The sequence below is a fragment of the Netta rufina genome (assembly GCF_964035555.1).
Source record: "Netta rufina genome assembly, chromosome: 4".
Taxonomy (NCBI): domain Eukaryota; kingdom Metazoa; phylum Chordata; class Aves; order Anseriformes; family Anatidae; genus Netta; species Netta rufina.
In genome coordinates this window covers 45,160,490-45,179,678 of record NC_140127.1, presented here as the reverse complement: position 1 = coordinate 45,179,678, position 19,189 = coordinate 45,160,490, and the positions used below count along the sequence as shown (strand labels likewise).

General features: G+C 45.4%; 2 protein-coding genes across 4 annotated transcripts in view; one reads left to right on the top strand and one right to left on the bottom strand.

Moving 5' to 3' along the window:
- Positions 1–1,335: 1,335 nt before the first annotated feature.
- COPS4 (COP9 signalosome subunit 4) lies at positions 1,336–10,974 on the bottom strand. Its single transcript, XM_084286786.1, has 10 exons — positions 10,868–10,974; positions 9,502–9,581; positions 8,579–8,730; positions 7,143–7,246; positions 6,267–6,420; positions 5,010–5,160; positions 4,464–4,634; positions 2,800–2,915; positions 2,370–2,454; positions 1,336–1,903 (listed from the first exon to the last, which is right to left on the bottom strand). The coding sequence occupies exons 1-10, from the start codon at positions 10,939–10,941 to the stop codon at positions 1,770–1,772; spliced, it is 1,221 nt and encodes a 406-aa protein (XP_084142912.1). The 5' UTR covers positions 10,942–10,974; the 3' UTR covers positions 1,336–1,769.
- Positions 10,975–11,118: 144 nt separating this feature from the next.
- Positions 11,119–19,189, top strand: part of LIN54 (lin-54 DREAM MuvB core complex component) — a 34,594-nt gene continuing 26,523 nt past the window's right edge. For all 3 annotated transcript variants that reach the window (XM_084285699.1, XM_084285698.1, XM_084285697.1), the window contains exon 1: positions 11,119–11,247. The gene's annotated coding sequence lies outside the window, so the exon portion shown is untranslated. The remainder of the gene's footprint in view (positions 11,248–19,189) is intronic.

The window sequence follows — 19,189 nt, the reverse complement described above, 5'->3', positions numbered from 1 at the left end:
CCAGCTCCAAATTGTTCTAAAAAAAAAAAAAAAAAAAATCTAACCGCAATGAATCAATGAATAAATATGCCAAAGAAAGCAAAACAAAAAAATCCAAGGCATTCTACTTGTGGATTTGGTAAAACCTTTTGACTGGTACATCAAGAACCAACATCCTCTGGGTTTTGAGACAAAAGAGCGTGTGAATATTAACTGCTAACTCATAGAAAGTTATTACTGAAATATTAAAACAAGGTAAGAAAACTCACAAAAGCTGGAATTACAGTTAGAACACAATGATCTAAGACTACAAATCTAACCTCTGGATAGGAAATAGCTCTTGATGGAACTTGCTCCTGGCTCTCCATTATCAGAAAAGCTCTGTCAAAACCTTGCCAGCAGACTGCATGTTAAGACTTGCGTATCAGCAGACCGCGTGGACATGAATCGCACAACAAATATCACGAGAGCCAAAGAACAGCCAGGCTGGTACACATAGCAGCTCTAAGACAATGGCTGCCTAGTGCCAATAAAATTGACTCCCACACAGAGCTCATTGGTTACACAGAATATTACAGGGCTGTACATATGTGGAACGGACACCACTCTGTGTTGGTGAGCTCAGGCAGAGCAGAAAGGCTGAAAACTCAATTATTTTATACCATTAAGAACTCCGTGAGCTGGGCCACGGCGTCTTGCTTTTTATGATTCAGTAAGAAGCGTAAGAAACGTTGCTGCAGCAGTAAGTGCAAGCCAGTTACGACACAATTCATAGGCATGGCACTTGACACTTCTTTGCTCTGAGCCATTCATGTCAGCAGCATTGAGCACACAATGCTTCCTATGCTGGGTGTATCTCACTGTGTACAAGTGACCTGCACCACCCTTCCCATTTCAGGTGTTTAGTGCTTCATGGTGCAGAATCCCTACCTGGCAGGCTCAGGCTACAGCTGCAGCTCCAAAAACACTAACAATACATTTGCTGATTTACCACCTCACGTTGACCTAGAGAAGAAAAGAGAGTGCTTGGCTTTCCATACTTGATTTTTTGTTCTCATCATTGGCCACATCACTGCAACAAGCTCGATGTAGAACACTGGCCACTACCCCACCTTTTTTCCTACAGCCACCTGTAGCCCACAGGATGCCACATAATTCTGTGCCCTGCAGCACCAATGCAGCAGAAGGGCCATTATTTTCTTCAGTTAGGGTTGAAGACCTGCATTGCACAAACAAAGGAAAAACAGAACCGCTTGCTCAGTTTATATTTTCAGGGGCCAAAAGCAATGTTTCCAAATACCAGAGTTACTTCAAGTTACTTCTTCAGGGGAAAAAAAAGCCAGGTCCCTCCAACACTTAAACCAAGTGGCTCACTGCAGCCTTTATTAGAATAGTTACAACTAAAAGAAACATGGCACTTGCATTTTTCACAGTGGGATAAGCACCATAGGAAGAAATGGGCTACAAAGCTATAGCAATACAGTGGAAAACCAAACAACATTAAATAAACCAAAACCCCAGCTTGCTGCAGATGTGACAGTTTCTTCTACGTGGAAACCGCAGCTTTCAGGGCAGCAGAGTGCAATGCAGGGGCAGCAACAGCATCATCCTATGCTCAGAGAACAGGGGGACTCACGCCACACACAGTATCGCCTAATTGTGTCCTAAGCTGGAGCGAAAGCACGAGGCGTGGCCGTGAAGGCAGGCCCTTCACTCAGTTCTCAGCCCTGCTCAGCTCGCTTCCTCCAGCACAGCGGGCGACTGCCTCCCCTCAGGCCACGGCGGCACAGTCACTGAGCCATCTGAGCCTCCATCGCCTGCGCTGTCCACTCCGGGGCTGTCTGACTGATCTTCTCCAGCAGGTTGTTAACCTGGAAGCACAGTGACTGGATCTGCTTGTCCCAGGTTGGCAGAGCTTCGCGAGCTGCAAAAAGGAACCACACAAAACCAAGTCAGTCCTGGTAATTCCCCGTCTGCTCAACTGCAACCTCCTCCTGTGGCACCGCCCTCACCTACCTCACAGACAAAGCCTTCCTCGCAGCTACATTGTGCTCACTTCTGCATCAAAAGCTACAATGATTTTGGTTGTCTGTTACAAGTCTAACTCCTGCCTTGCAAAGGAAAAGTGAGCAGAGAACTTCCTGCTGAACATGTTCCTACAAGGAGGCTGACAATCAAGTCACACTTTCCTGTAGGTAAGAGAACGTGTAACTGTAACAGTGATGGGTGAAGTGTGGTCCCCTGCTAGGGCAAGCTCTGCCACCTCCTGGCCATAGCGACACACAGCGAGCTCACTGACGACAAACTGTAACTGCCTTATATTGTCGGACAGCAACTTGAGAAAAGGTGATTCCAAATGATGCCAACAAAAATCCTGTACTCCAACTTACTCTCAAAATGAACAATTCCATCAATCTGATCAATGAATCCATTCATGCGGCCCTCAGTTATCATCTGAGAAGCTATCTTCTCTGCCTGAAATGATGGAGAGAGAAATATGTTAGGTAGCTGCTCCGTTCTAGAAGGAATGAAAAATTAATTTGGTTCTGACAATTCTTATAGGTTTTTCCATCATCTCTATACATGGGGGAGGAGGAAACCCTACAGAAAATGTCCAATCACACAGATCACACACTTGGCATCAAACTTGGCTATTGTCTATTCCATATTCTGTACCTTTTCTCATAAAGTATGTTAAATATTTTTTTTTCATGTCTAGTATTGCATATTTAATGATTTCTTCTTCCTTAGCTATTTATTCTATTATTTACTAGAGTTTTTTTCTTTAATAAAAGAAAAAAGGCGTAGAAAAAATAATACCTTAGCTGCAGGGATCTCTAGTAATGCTCCAAGCTCTTCAAAAGTAATGTTGTTGTAAAGTTTGCTTGCAGATAGCAAATTGTGTTCTATAACAGCTCTGTCCAGGATACTGGAACCTTAAGGGTTGGATGGCACAACAGGTAAATTAGTATGAATCAAGTATTTGGTTTGTATTTTAAAACAGATGGGAAGTGTGTGTGTTTTTTTTAAAGGTTGCATGTGCAGAACATTCAAGTGTGTCTCTTTGCCTTACATCAGTGTATGCCACCCAAAAAAAGAAACTGATTCCATGTGGTTATTTTTTTTTTTGAGACAGGCAGCTTTAACCCTTGTAGTTAATTTCCAGAATAATGAAATGAAGATATTCCTTTTGCTGCAAGATCCAGCATCTAAGCTGAGGGAATCAGGTCTTGCAGCAAGTTCCTAGTTTGTCCAATGGTAACAAAATTATTCCCCCCCCCCCCCTTAGCAGCACTTAGGGGCTTCATCTAAGCCCCTGAGATGACAAACCCTCATCCTGTTTGTCTGCTCTTGATTCAATTGACTCATTTGTCCTGTAACATACAGCCAAAGAGAGTTGATAATGCAAAAGATGCCTAACCTGTATTCTTCAACTTAAAAGATAAACAGTGCAGTTCATGTACAAAGAACATATTGACTTAAGGAAGTCTGCATCTTACTCATAGGAAGTCCCTTTAAGTAGTTTTCACCTGTGATGTTACAACAGAACTGTTTTTCCTGTCCTTTTTTTACTTTCTGTAAATTTATATTTCTGTATTTTTTTTTGCATTGTTTACTAGGCAGGCTTGCCAGTTGAAGAGATATTTCACTTCAATGTTTTTATTTAGGTTGGATGTTAGGAAGAACTTCTTTACCAAAAGGGTTGTTAGACATTGGAACAGGCTGCCCAGGGAAGTGGTGGAGTCACCATCCCTGCAAGTCTTTACAAGACGTTTAGATGTAGAGCTTAGGGATATGGTTTAGTGGGGACTGTTAGTGTTAGGTCAGAGGTTGGACTCGATGATCTTGAGGTCTCTTCCAACCTAGAAATTCTATGATTCTGTGAAACTGAGACCAGCCTATTAGGATTCCGCTGAAGTCATTACTTTGCGCAGTTTATCACTGTTCAGAAGTTCCAGGAAGAATAGAGGTATTCAGGTGCCAGTGTGACAGATCAGAAAACAATTTGGAGACCACGTGAAGTCCCCATCATCCCACCACAGTCTGTCAACAGTCAGGAAGAAGCTCAAATGCAGACTTTTCATGACCTAGAACAATTTCCAGCAGTCCTAGCTCATCAAAGTCACATTTCTAAGCATCCTATCCACTCTCAGAACTGGAGAAACTCAAAAGGACAAACTCACGTAGAATGAGGCATGGATCAAGGCTAAAACTACTGGGAGAGTGCGTTAGTGAAAAGAACTTGAAATGGGCAGAAAGATTATCTCTTTAGAACTACGTTTCTAGAAGAGAACTTCAAAATCTTAATAGCCAATGACAAAAGATGAGACTAAGAAGCTTTACTCTACAATTGTACTCATGAGGATAACAATCCAGGAAATAACAATCACAGACAATACTGTGTTCTTTTCTATCACACTTAGACTGCAGCAGGCAATGCTGGATGACCAAGCAGCATTAGGATGCTTCAGAGAAATGCTTACCATCGGCTGTCGTTGCCTTCTGGTGAGGCATTAGCATAGCCGCAAACTCCTGCAGTTGGTTTCCACGTATAATTCGGTCGAGATACATTTTCTCCAAGATCCCATAGGCTGCAAGCTGCTGGCATCTTTCATCCTTGAAAAGCGTAGCAAGCATGCGAGAACGCTGCTGTCCTAGGAGAATCAAGAAGAATGCTCATCAACTGCCACCACAGAATTCAGAATTTACAAGTTAACAAAAAGTTGACTTTTTCCAATACAGATAATTAACCATCAAAGCTCCAGCAGCGAGGACTCAGCTGCTTTCAGTTCCAGCATGCTGTTTGACACTGACTTATTTTTGCATCTTCAGGCAAGATGGCACCTTATCACTGGCAAAGGTGCAAGTACTCCAACTCCAAATTAAAAGAATACCAGGAGATTGTGGATGGTGTTCACAGTTCTGGATTCCTCCACCAGTCCCCACATATAATGCGCAAGCTGACTTGCTTCAGGAACATGCAACATGTGCATGGCATCTCCAGCACGAAAACAAAACATGCATTTTACCTGCTGATGCTAGAATAGTACAATGCAAAGCATGCTTCAGTGCCTCCAGTCGCTCGCTTTCATGGACTATGCTCTTATAGGACAGCTCGTTGTATCTTTGGGCAGCCTCAATAAACTTCCTTCTGTAATCAAGAACTCGAGCGTAGCAAACCTAGGAAGAAAATACATCTGAGTAACAGAAAACTAACACGGGGCAGTTAGTTTTACATAGCATAATTTGCATTTGCTGTAATTCCTGCATTATCGATTGTCAGCTCCCATAAACATTGCTTTAATGAATCATCAGCAAATCTGTGTCTTGAAATGATGAGCTTAGGTGAGGCCTTGACAAGCCAAGTAACACTGAAAAGGCCTTTTCCAGTGCTGTTTACATGCTGAACTCTACACATGTCTAAAAACAAAGCAAATCAAATACTATACAGCTGATAGTGTACCTAAGCTTTTCCTTCACTAGTGACGTTAACAGCTAGCACTTAAATAGCCAATTCTGTTTTTCATGTGTTTGCTTTTTTCTCAGCTGTATCAGCACCTGGTATTTCTTTACACTTTTTACTATTCTAATGCATTCTAATCATTGTATTCCCCATCCAATATGGGCTTTAAAAGGTAACATGAGGTTTTTGTAGGGGAAAAGTGAAAACCAAACTAAAATCTCATACTCTAAGTTGCAACTCTTGTCACATCTGCTGTGTTGAAGAATTTCACAAGGCCCCTTTTAAACCACTTGATTGGTACGGTTACATTAGACCAATCACTGTCAATCACAGTTACTAAAACTTCATTTTCATTTTATTCAATTCAATTTCATTTGGGAAATTAGTGTCCAAACTCTAAACGCAGTAAGTTGTTCAATAAGCAAAAAGGTAAATTAATTGACTGCTTTGGACTGAAAGCTATTTTCACAGATGGTACTTGCTATTTATTTACTGCTGGGGGAAAAAAAACATCAACTGTTTCCAATATTGTATGTGATTTTGTTTCCCTAGACTTACAAAGGTAGGGGACAATATTATCAAGTAAAACTCAGTTATTCTGAGCCACTAGAGCTGGCACATAAGCAACCTTTATGGGTTTCTCTCGAAATTTTAAGGAATCGGCTACCTAACTATTGCTAAGATGGAGCTCTCCTGTCCCCAGGGTCATTTAGCAGCTTTTCCCTTTGTCTCCTTTTGTGAAAGTTTGTGTGGCGCTATCTAATAACCATCTCCGTGTAGAATCATTTCCCTTTAGACAGAGAACTCAATAAAGTTATACAACCTTATAATGGATTTGCAGCTGCTCATTAGTTGATTCATTCTGAAGCAGGGAAGCTCGATTAATATAAGCTTCTGCTTGAACTGGGTCATCGTCTTCCAGATACAGCCTGGCAATTTTCAGGTAGGTCTCCAGTTTATAATCTACATTGTACTGTCTGCAACAAAACAGAAAGGAGTGCTCAGAGACGCTCCGCTACTACCTCTGCTCTTTCCTGTTCTAAAGACACATTATGCTTCTTAAGCACTTAGCAGCTTCTGCTTTACCCTGCTTTCATCTTCCCTAAATCCAAAATTAGTGCCCTCCATTCGGAGTACAGAAATTCGAGATGAAGGCTAACTTAAGTCTGGCTCCTACAAACACCAACAGAAATGGGTTTCTAACGGGGTGAAGACTTGCCATGAACAAGGAGCCACTTGGAGGTAGAAGGTAAACTTGCAGTTGAACAAATAGGAGCTGAATGGGTAAAACCTGCTGCAACTCCTTCTACATACGAATTGAGAAAGAGAACAGAAAGGACAGCCAAGAAAAATAACAGCAAGGGTTTTACACTTGAAAAAAAAAAAAAGCTAGTATCAAATTTCAAATTATGTCTTCATTTTGAACTGTAGAAGCCAACGTTTCTAAGAACTTGCACAGATAACGTCAACATCTATTAAATAATGAAACACTTCCAGGGCAGTGTTTTGACAGACAAGAACGGTTACTGCAAGCAACAGCCATCAAGTTACACTTGCATCGTCTGGAAAGCACTTTGGCCTAAACTACAGAAACTCCAAGAGAATATGCAACCCCAAAATTCCCACTCACAGGTACAGCTCACTAAGCAGTGAGAACGTACACTATACAAGGCAGAACAATGTCTAGCATGGTACTTACTTTTGCCCCGTTTCCAAAGGGATCCCCACCAACACTTGTGCTGCATTCCTCCAATCTTCTTCTTTCTCATAGATGGATGCGAGATGTTGCCTTATTGAAGCAACCTAGGCAATAATAACAGTCACTAGCAAACGCTATAAAAGTTGAATGGTTTGGGGTTAACATCCACAGTCCTTTTCTTTGTTTGCACATGGCTCTCCACCTCTCAACTAATACAACAGCAACATGCGCAGATAGAACCCTTCGGACACGAAGGTTTTCAATTCCCCCATCAAGTCTTTAAGACTATACGGTTTAAATAGGAATGCTGATTTGAAGTATTTCCTAATGAGCCTGCAACTAGATAAAGGGAATCAGTGTTCAGGGAATAGTAAGTAGTTATCTCTTACCAAACTTTAAAAGATGAAACATGGTTTTTGACAACTAGAACACCAAGATTCACAAGGCATTTCTTGCAGTTACACCTCATATCAGGCTGGAGAGATACAAATGAGGTGAACTATGACTAGATCCTGGCTCTGAAGATTCAACTTTGTAGAGCAGCTGTCAGCAGGTCAACTCCAAGTGGTAGAATCAGGGTTTTATAAAAATGTTAAAAAAAGGCATCATCTGATGTTGAGGATGTAATATATGCAAAATCATTGTAACATATGGGAAAGTATGGCAGTGCTAGGTTAAAGGCTAGACTAGATGATCTTAGAGGCCTTTTCCACCCTAAATGATTCTACAAAAGCGAGTTCAGTTAAGATATAGAGCAAAAGCTGCTTAACAAGAGTAAAGGCAAAAAGACCAATATAAATCATGACAAACTGCCTTTTCTCCTCTAATAGTGCATCGCACAGGCTTTTCACATCAGCATCTTCTATAAGAATTCTCAAACAATGGTGAATAATTGTGGAAGAAAATTAATAGAAAGGAAAAAGATGTGGCACATTCAGCGTGTAACTACAAAACGGGAATTTCAAGAATATTTTTTCCCCCAGTAAAGTGATTTTGGCTTAAATATAAGCATACGTATCTACAAATAGTTTTTGTTTGTTTGGTTTTTTAATTACTATTTAAACAAAAGCTGCTTGTCAAAACAATTTAGTCCTTCCATCACCGGCCTGTTCCCCAGTTGGGTACAATGCAATACAATGAGTACCAGTCAGTCTCAGGACAGTGCCTCCAGTTGCTCAAGCACTGTTTCACTGTAAGACATTTTCTGGCAACAGAAGAGTTATATGCCCAGCATCCTGATAAGACACAGTGTCGGTATTCTGTGCATGGTTCTAAATACTCTCTGCATTTATCTCCTTTCACATGTATAGGAATGAAAAACAGACTCAAAGTAGGGATGTCTGTTTTGACCAGTATTTTTAAAGACTTCAAAATTAGTCAGAAGTTGAGAGGAAAAAAGCCTGCAAACCAAAACCCACTGCCACTGGATTTCTCACCTGCTCTTCAAATGAAATAACTCTAGGTTGTATCTTCTCCAAGGTGAAGTGGTAGATGTCTTTGGCTGTGCTGTCGGGAAGACTCGGAAGATGGGTACAGAAATCTGTCAGCAGCTGACGTGAGATCACTAGACTGACATTTTCGTTCACCACTGGTTCAGAGACACATGGAAGAAAAACATAAGATAGATGCAATGCTTCTTAGTACCTTCACTGTAAGCAATCCCTAGCCTTTCAGTTATTTACTTTTTTATTAAAGTAACTCAAAATTTTACATCTGTGTACCAGTGAAGCAGTGTTGTTTGTTCTAAAGATGAATTTTATTCCTTCAGCAACACTAGAGGTCAGAGTTCTAACACCTAACAGATAACAAATAACCTGTTTCTCTCTGATTTATAGTTTTTATAAACATTTCATTCAGAATCATTGTTCTCAATAGGACATCAGAAATATCTTGGACAAAATAAATCCTTTGGCTAAATTTCACTACGTTTATTCACAATTAAAAAAAAAATACAACAGGTATAATTTAGAGGTAATCAATAGGCCAAGTGTCCAATACAACACAAAACCACCTAGCCATTTCTTCTGATTGCTTTCCAAGCTAATCTGAGACTGAAGAAGGAGTTCGTTAGTTAAAAGACTGCTAAACATCCAGTATCCATTTTAGCATGCAGAGCTTACTTGGATTTTACCTTCAGACACTGTCACACAGACAGGTTGGAAAGTTACATTAACTTAGAAATCTTACACCTTTCCTCAACTTTTGAGCATGGTGCTGATGGCTCCTTTCCTAATCATTTTTAATCCAATAGAACCAAAAAATAATGTCTTCATGTAACCTCTTGGAGATGTAATAAACGTAATCCCACATATGCCTGGCTTTCACTCAGTTTGCAATTAATTATACCAAAAGCACTTACTTGCTTCCACAAAAGCTTTCAAAGCTTCAAGTTGTTCTACACCCACCAGCTGAATTGCTTTTTCCAATATTTGACGGTATCTGTCCAGAGGAAGAAAAATAAGAAACATCTGAGATTACATTTTCACTCACCATTTCCGCTGTTCTGCTTCTTTTCTACCTGAGCCTTCTTCCTGCTTTTATTCTCTCTGCCTGTGAGGTAGATATTTTCCAAAGCACTGACATTCACGTGCCAGGCACATTCACCTGAAATTGGTATCTGACTCTTACCAAAACCCAGGCCAAAAGGGTCAATAACGTAGCCAATCATCTTCTATCTTATTATTTGTGTGATTAAGGTGTTGGGTTTTTTTGTTTATTTGGTTGGTTGTTTTTTTAGTTTATTTACATATCCCTACAACAGTTTTCTTTTGACAAAAAGAGGTGGCACAGAATAAGTAAAGAAAATTGTAACCCTTGTGGAATAACATTACTTAAATTAAACAAAGGTTTAAACTGCCACATTCAGTGACAATGAGAAACTGGGGTGAAATTTGGAAGTTAGCGGCAGGTTCTGGTCCCCTGAGACAAATACACACAGAAAACATGCATTTTTAAGTGTTAAGTTCAAAGGGGGGGGGAACATTTTTAATGGTTTTTTTTTTTTTTTTTTTTTTTTTAATTTTCATGGTTCAAAAGGCCAGTGCAACTCCGGGCTTTAACCTGAGGACGACTACTACTCAAGAGAGGCAAAACATGTCCGAAATGTAAAAATGTTTGACGTGCTTTCCTCAAGAGAGAGCTTAGATATTAGCAGGTATTTCGAAGAAAACATTTTAACGTGAAGCTCCCAAAGGGAGAGAAATCCTCCAGGAAAGAAAGAGGTAGTCGGGGAGTGAAGAAATTTTACTGTAACCGATCAGCTTCGCAGCCTACCCTCAGGGAAGAGAAAAAAAAAATCCGCATGAGAAATCACACGGCGAGCAGCGAGGTGCAGCACCCAAAACGCGCGTGTAAAAAGGAGAAAAGGGGAAAATAAGAAATAATAATATAAAAGAGAAATAAAACAAATAAATAAAGTAAAAAAAATAATAAAATAAAATAAAATGAAGGTTTACCGGCGTCCCGAAGGACCCGGCCCTGGCCTCGCCGCACGGCCCCAACGGCTCCCCCACAGTCGGGCCGCACGGAGCCTCGCTCAAAACCGAAAAACACGCAGAAAACAGCTAAACCCTGAAGTAAAAAACCCTTTTTCCCCTACTTTTTCCTCACAAACCACAGCCGCAGCGCCCCGGCCACCTCCACACCCCACTCCCGGAGCCCCCCCCTGCACCAAACCAGCCTCCCCCTCAGCACCCCTAGTGCGGGAGGCAGTCCCCGGCACCCACTTTCCCGCCAGGTCCTTGTGGGAGCCGCTGGAGTTCATCAGCTGCGCCAGCTCCTGCCGCGCCGCCGCCGCCATCTTGTGGCCCCGCCGCCCTCCTCCTCCTCCTCCTCCTCCTCCCTCCCCGCGCCCATGGAGCCCCGCGGCCGGGGGCGGGAGCGGCGGCGGCGCCGGTTGCCAGGGCGGCGCGGCGGAGTATTATGGGATGCGGCGGGGGAACGGCGCGGGGCGCGTGATTTTGAACAAACGCGGCCGCGGCGGGCGGGCGGGCGCCGCCGGGCGCCGCGGCGGGGGGGGGGGGGAGCGGGGCGGCGGAGCCTGAACGGAGCTGAGGCGACGACGAGGACGAGGAGGAGGACGACGAGGAAGGGCAGCGGCCGCCCGGTGAGCGCGGGGGGCGGGAAGGCAGAGCCGTGCGGCGGCGGCGGGGCGCTGACAGCCGGCGGCAGGGCGCAGGCTCGGCCCCGCGGGGCGCTCCGTGAGGGGCGGCGGGGACCGCGAGGCTCCCCCCGGGGCCGGGGCCGGGCTTGGGCTTGGGGTTGGGGTTGGGGCAGGTGCGGCGGGGCCGGGCGGAAAATGGCGGAGCTTTCGAAACGGGGCCGGCGGCTCCCGGCCACCCCCGCGCCGCTGAGGTGAGGCGCCGGGACGGGGGTGGGGGGCGGCCGTTGGGGGCCGTTGGGAGCCGTTAGGGGCTCGCGGCTCCTCAGGCGGCCCTGGGAGGCTGCAGGGCCCCGGCCCGGCCGGCGGGGAGGAGCCGGCGCCCGCCCGGTGCCTCCCGGGGCCCGGCCTTTGTCTGAGGGGGGCTCTGTGGGGCCAGGAGCCGCACGGCAGCGGGCAGGGGGGGCAAAACCCAGCGGGCAGGGGGCGACCCCAGGCGGCCGCTGGCCCCGGTGCCTCCTCCGCGGCGGGGGTCTTGCGGGGAGGGACCCACCAGCCCGGCCTGCCCCCAAACGCCCGCTCCGTGCACGCCCTGAGGGCGAAGCGCCCCCCAGGCTGCCGGGGACAGCGCCGGAGAGGGCAGCCCCGGCGGCTCGGTGGCTGGAAGCCGCCCTCCGTGCCTCCCGGAGCGCTGTGGGGTTCAGAAGTTGGTTATGCAAGGCGAAGTGTGGAGGTGACGTCTCGGGAGCTGTATCTGGCGTTGTTTGTTTTGCTCGCACTCGTGTGTGCGTCCCAGCCCTGACAGCCCGTTACTGAGCGCCCAGCCGTTCAGCTCAGCTTCTCAGGAAAAAGGTTAAGGGTCTGCGGACCGCAGGTCAGCTGGAAGTGTGACGATGGAGAGTGCTGGAGGATCCCAGCCTCAGGGATGCTGACATCTCACATGTGGAGCTATCTCCTTCTTTTAGGCTTTGGAAAGTGCTCGGTCTGAGCCCCTTGGTTTCATTTCCTTTACGCTTGTTTCAAAAATATTTTATGGGAGACGTAGCGAGACTGGCTACAGAAGGTTGTTGAGCTCTGCTTCTGCAACAAATTGTGTTTTTTCATGTCATTCACTTCTGTTTGTGCTCTGTTCCCTTCTTGTACTATGGAGGTGGTCCTTTCCTACTTCAGATGTGCTTAAAAATGCTTTCTGATGTCCTAAGAAATCTGTATATGGCAGTGGTGGAATTCATTACAAATGCCTAGGAGAGAATCTCCTGGTTTTTTTCTTCTTAGCTGCAGGACCTCCCAGAGAGAAGCAGAAAAAGGTCTCTAAAAGGTCTGCTCCTAGGGCTTGCGTTTTAGCAGGCCTTACTCTTTAGTCGCTTGGATTACTCTGCCACTTAGAAAACCTGCAAAGCAGCATGGGGTTCCCAGGGCAGCCTACAACCAGACTGGCTAGCTTTATAATGGTAGAAAACAGAAATATTTGTCTTACATGGGAAAAAAAGAAGACATCCAGAATGACCCCTGGACTGGCAGTGAGACGCATAGCTATGCAGCACAACAGGTTCACGTTTCAGATGTTCCAGACCCAGGTACAGACTGGCGGCTCCTCAGCTCCTCCGCGTGTGTCACTGCCCTTTGCAGGCTGTACTTCTGCTCTCAGAGGCGTTCCCGCCCTGGTCACAGCTCCATCCCTACTTCTGGGCCGTGTTCTGAGTCAGGCTACGAGTTCCAGGTACAGACACAGCCCCACAGTCTGTTTGTCCCCTGCTTGTTTCCTTGAGGTAACTGCAGTTTACTATGGACACATGAAGCCTTTCTGAAGAAGGTTTTACAAGCCTCTTTAGATGAATCTGATGTTCTTGAGATAAGTTGTCATCTGGTTTTCCTGGGTTCTCTTGTTTCAATATTAGTTTTACCAAAAAAAAATCCCAATGGTTTCATGACTGCCTATATAATTTAATCTGCTCTTCTCACCCCCATCTCACTTTTATTTCTCTTAAATGAAATGAGACCAAATCTCCAAAGCAGTAAAAGCTTTCTGTTAGAAAACATAGTTCATTGTAAATATTGCAGTGTCTGGGCAGAGATTTCCTTGCCAGCTTTCATAGTTTTCCCTTTTCTTTCTATATATTATTCTCCCATTTCTTTGGGAGGCTTGGAACACATGCCTATGCATGCTCACAGCACTGCTTCTGCTGATGGCTCAGCTTCTCCCTGTCAGTTCATTCCTCTTGCATGCTTTCCCTTTCTCTTATGCCGCGTAAGCATTTAGGCAGCTACACGTAGACCACACACCGAAAGGCTGATCTGCGTGAATCCGACCTGGGCTTGGTTGGAAGCTGGAGCAAATGCGGGCCAGGCAGCCTGTCACAGCGTACGGCCCGCCACCACGGGAGGACCTGGTTGCACTGCCCTCTCCTGCTGCTACTGCTTGCTTGGAACTGACTTCTTTGCTGCAAGCTGGTGCCGAGCTGAAGCATCCCCGTCTCCAGGCACAAGCTGTGCAGGGAGTAGCAATGCCAAGCTGGGAGGGGCAGGGAGGAAGGGAGATGGCCGGGCTTCCCTGGGACCCCAGCCCAGCTGCATCATGTGCTTGGGCGAAGTTTCCTGCAGTGGCTCTGGCACTCGCAGCTTCTGAGCTGACCTGCCCCATTCACCGACCTGGCCAGATCCATTCATGGCTCTGGGGTGTGGGGTCCTGCTGGGTTAGCACATGGCAACGGCTTTGCCAGAGGCCTGTTGGGCCCCAGCATCAGCAGCTGGAGGAAGGAGGGCTGCGACAGCCTCGGGTTGGGTTTGGAAGGCTGGATCTAACCCAGCTCTGTTCCTCGATCTGTTCCTTCCCTGCAGCTACGAGGGAGCGTGTTGGGGGGGAAATGGATGGGCCAAAGGAGGGCAGGAGAGCTTGAGTAGTAGTGGTGGTGTTGGGACTTGGAATATAACCCCGTAGTGCTGATGATGGCATACCACACAGCAGTCGAATTGGCAGATGATATTTGAAATACCCATGAAAAGATATTCCTCTGATGTTTTGCGGTATTAATGTAATAGAAATAGGAGCAGGTGCTTAGTAGCCAATTGCCAGTTTGTTGACAAATAAGGGTTTTTTTTGCTACTGGTGTTCCTCCTAAAATCATAATGGAAGCTGACATGACCCACAACTTGCCAAGGGAGGAAGGATCTCCTTGTGGCTGCTGAGTGGGCAAGTGGATTTAATTTTTTCCTCCGGCCCTTCTTAAGAAAACGGCTAGTGCCTCTTGTAAACGTGGCAGAGGGACACAAGCCTAATCTTTCCCCATTAGAAGTGAATGAACCAGCACAGTTGAACTGTGAGGTGTAAAGCTGTCACATGCCCTGGGCTCGAGGTGGGTGACTCCCAAGGAGTGCGGGGTGCCACGAGGTGCACCTTGTCCGCACTGGGACTGCACAGGGCACCGTGGCAGGCATGATGCGCAGCACACCATGCAGCCTGGGAAGGGGCTGCTGTGCCTCCAGTGAGTTACGGTTGCCTTGGGAACCTTTATTTTGAATTTTGTGCCTATAGCCGGATGAATTTATGGCGAAGAACATGAAATGTCTCCTTAGATATAACACCTGATTATTTTTTTTCTTGGTGTTCCTCACAGCTGATGAAAAAACCCTGCTGCTTACCTGCATTATGTAATAAGCATTTGGTAAGGAGCAAGGTGGGGTTTTGTACAATAATTCGCATTGGCATGGTATTTGATAAATCTAGAACTGTGTTCCTCTGGGAAGGGTGCAGACCAGTTCCCGCTATCTTGTCTTCTGCAGACAACGGCAAAGAGAATGGAAATTATTTTATCTGTTCCACATAGGTACATTTTTTTTACAATGTCATCACGATTTGTTTTTGCTTTGCTGTTACGTATACAAACATATTGAGTTTGCAGGCTTAGATTAGTAATTTTCTCTCTTACCTTTGTTAATTGTAGCTTTCTTAGCAATGCCGTTTTTGAGACATGTATTTTTAAGACCATCTCCAGTCCAGTAAGCTGAAACAAAAGACCCTCTGTTGAAAAAAAAAAAAAAAAAAAATCAAAATGCAGTGCTGAGTGATTTTGTAGTTCCCTGCTTTACAACAAAACAAACCCTGCAATTTTGAAGACAAAACATGAAGCAGAAAAGGGAGTAAGGACACAGGGAATGCATAAAATGAATGACGCTCCTTTGCCCATTATTGAAACAGGAGCAGAACAGAGGGGTTGCAAATAATTGGGCAAATTGTGTAGTGGCCTGAGATTGCCTACACGCAGTTGTGGTCTTAAATGTGATGATAAAGTACCGGACAAATCTTGGCTATGCATATGCTTCCATGAAAGCTTTGCTGGCAAATGAGAGGAAAGATTTTGACTGTCAAGAGTCTGTTTAGAAGTGCATTTTCCCTCTTTTTGCACCATTGAACTTGGTGAGTTTGGGTAACCTGGACCAGCTGATGTGCGCTGTACGTAGTGGGCAAAAAGAGGGGCAAGAATACAGCAAGCAAGGAAGTGAGTTGGCACGTTCTTTGTCTTGCTTTGTTGTGTAAAATGACCCGATAAAATGGTTTCTCTTAGATTTTTTTTTGCTATTGAAAGCATCTTACAGCAGCAAGTGACCTTGTCGTCTCCTTCTGACCTGTGGCTTGTTTCTGCGTTGCACAGGCTGCTATTCCGTGTCCCTGGCGCTAGCCAGAGGGTGGCAATCTGTGGGAACTACAAGCCTTGTATTTTTATACTGTTAATTCCAGCTTCTCCTGAACTAAGGTTGTTCTGTTTGCTGGGCTGATGTCCGGAACTTTACACAAAGTAGCAGTGTTCTGTTTTTTTGTCTCCTGCACAGAATGGGTTGGTGCTGGTGCGATGGGATGTCGCGGGGTGTCGGCTTGTCCTGGGCACCTCCGGCATTGTTGTCGTGGACAGCAGTGCAGCACAGTAAGGCGAGCCTGTGGGACGGTTTGTTGGCGCGGTGCTGAGCCACAGCACACAACGTGCTGCGGCTGGCTCCTTGTGCACAGCCAGCCCTGGGTCGTGCCCCTTGTGCCAGTGCTCATCTCTGGCTGCAAAAGTAGGAGCCGGCAGCTTGCAAAAGCTTCTCTACGACCTGGGTTTTGTACAGGTACTTGAGAAAACTTAGCAGTTGGTGTTTGTGTTATGCATACAGAAGCTCTGGGACCTTCTGTGATGCCATCTTCAGGCACGTGAGAAGCTTGCATTGGAAGTGGCCCATGTAGTTCTGGAGGAGAAACCAAGATTTCAGTGAAATTCTCATTTCACCTATTGGGTTGGTATTTTGTCTCAAAATTGTGATGTGATTAAGACTGGCACAAAAGCCAGTCAGATACTGTACAATCCTGGTTATTCAAATAAGTTTCTTTCAAAAGCAATTTGGAGGTCTTTTATCTAGAGATGGAAGTGGGAGGGAGGGGTAATGGTGTTTTTGGCACCAAGAGCTAGTCGTGGTTTGCCTGCAGGCAAGCTATTTATCTTCAGCTCAGTCCTGTGAGCGAGTACACTTGTGGAGTTGTCATGCTTAGTACTGGGACAGCTGCCGAGATCTGCAGGTAGGTGTGTGGGTTTGGGGCAAATTATTGCAAGAAAAGACTCAAATGATTGCATAGGACACATAAGGAATAAAGTTTTAGTACAACATGCTTCATTGTGCTGTGTTGTAGAATATTTTTGGAAGTGAAATCAGGGTTGCACGTGGTTTAATTTGGGTTATAATAAACTGTGTAGCGTACTTAGCCTTCTGACTGGGCAAAGGTGCTCAAGTACGCGTGTGATGTACTGCCTCATCATCACTCTTCCCCATTCGCAAAGCCTCAGTCAAGTCGGTGGTTTCCAGTGCTGTTGTGATGAACGTTTTCACATAAGCACAGTGCTACCATGAACTCGTGCAGGAGCTGTTGGCAGCAGGCCTACCCTGCAAAGGTGCCCAGCGTGATAACACCTTAGGAGTCGGTGGGGAACTCACTATCGAGCCTTGACTGGCAGCTTCCATGCTCCTCGTTCTGCTGCGTGTTTGGGGCGATAGCGCTCTGGGGTCTGAAGTCTGCCATAGCCTGAACTTGGAAAGCAAGACAATTTCCAGCTATATTGAACAGACTGAGAAAAAGCACTTTTCTCAAATCTGCGTTTCTGGGGCCGATAGATTTCACCTCTCTGGTAGTTTTCCAGTCGAGCTAAGTTCACTATGGCCATAGTCATTTTGTTGTCAGATTGTTCATCCTTTACTTTTGGACTAAATACAAAACTCAAGCATGTTCATGTTAGTTTCAGGGTATTTCTTTTGGTCTCACCACAAAGTTTACATGGAACCTAAGGTTAGAAATGCTTCATTAAATGCACAGACCCAGCATCTACAGACAGGAAACTCAGACTGTTCGTGGCAGCAACACCTTCGGAACATATTCAGTGATCATAAGAACACCAGTGAAGTTCTGTTGCTCTGAACTGGTGCTATTGTGTGTCATGAAAATGATGGCAATGGTGTGCAAGCCAAGGGAAGGGTAAAGGGAAGTGTTCTGATTTTTGGTTTCCACTTTATTTTTAGTTTGCATTGAAGCTCTGCTTGGAAGTAGGATGTTGTTTCCCGTTACAGAAAGCAAACTGAACCGCTTTGAAGTGTTGTGCTGCAATAAATGTTAGAAGTGCCCCATTCTTTCCTCCAGGGTTGCAATAAGCAGCTGGCTAAACAGGCAGGGTTGAGCCTTATCATGTCGAAGCAACCTACACAGTGGTTCCCTCCTAAGAGGAGAGGAGGGTGTACAGATCCATACGGAACCTACTTCAGTGGTCAATCCCATTCACACTTCTGTTTGTCAGTAATAGGAGCATAAAGAGCTGTCCTAATTATTTCATTCTCTGTTCGAACCTTAACACGGATGTGCTGCTCCGCCCTGAGCCCTTCTTGAGGAGCAGTTTTCTCATCAGCTGGTCCACTGTCGTCCTCAGAACCAGGCAGGAGTGCATGTCTTACACGTGTGGTGAGCCACCAACAGCCAACGCGCAAAGTGTGGACTGCGGGGAGCAAACTGTTCGTGTATGCAAATGGAAAATGCAGATTTGGCACGAGATACAGGCTAGTGCTAGTAAAACAGCCTGGGTTTTGGCCACCTTCTTAGTAGATGTGTGTCTAGTGTCTGGGCCATGCCTAGGACAGTAGCGTAACCTGTAAGTGGCTGGGTTTTCTGGTCAGGATTAACTCAGGAGAGAGTTAACTCAGGAGCATGGCTTTTTCAGTAATGCTGCGTAATACCTCTTTGTAATCAGCCCCGGCTAGTGCCTTCTGCTTTGCTCGTCTGGTTTCATATCTGAAGGAGCATTTGGGCCATACAGTGCTTTCTTCTTGTGGTGAAAAGGGGCTGTCCAATCCAGGGGAGATACCTGCGGTTCTTGAAGTGATGGTCTTTTAGAGAGCACATGCGTACATGCAATGTAAGTCAAGCGCTGACAACCTCTGTGACATACTGTTTTCATCAAAAACTTGGCTGTGGCTTTTTCCCCTTTCTTTCTAGCTTCTGTTTCACATGAAAGGGTTTCTGACTCATGGGGATTTTTGGTCATGTACTATGTCGAAGGTCTTTGTTAGTTTTGTTGTGAAAATTGCTTTTGTACTCTGTGTGTGTGTAATCTAATTTCTGCGGTAGCTCGCTGTGATGCCTTGTGTGGGAGAACTCAGCCTGATGAGGAGAAAACAGCCACAGGTCGCAGGACAACTGAGCCCAGCAGCCTGTTTGCATCGGAGAGGCTGGGGAGAAGGAAAGGGGTGGTCACGTTGCATGTGTCACTTCTGAAGCTGTGGGTACCTTCAGATCAAGGCTTTCTAGTAAAGGCAGCACATTTCATCTGTCTTGATAAAGCATTTCTGTTTCAAGGCAAACAGAAGATGGATTTTACTCAACTTCAAGCAAAGAGATTTGTGTTGTTGATTGTGCTTTTGTACTCTTTTTAAAGCAAGT

Excerpts from the sequence above, each read along its gene's own strand:
- COPS4 (XM_084286786.1), bottom strand. The coding sequence starts at position 10,941 with ATGGCGGCGGCGGCGCGGCAGGAGCTGGCGCAGCTGATGAACTCCAGC. Across the intron at positions 5,161-6,266 it reads AGCTGCAAATCCATTATAAG|GTTTGCTACGCTCGAGTTCT; the intron begins GTTGTATAACTT and ends TTTTCTTCCTAG. Across the intron at positions 4,635-5,009 it reads TACTATTCTAGCATCAGCAG|GACAGCAGCGTTCTCGCATG; the intron begins GTAAAATGCATG and ends TGATTCTCCTAG.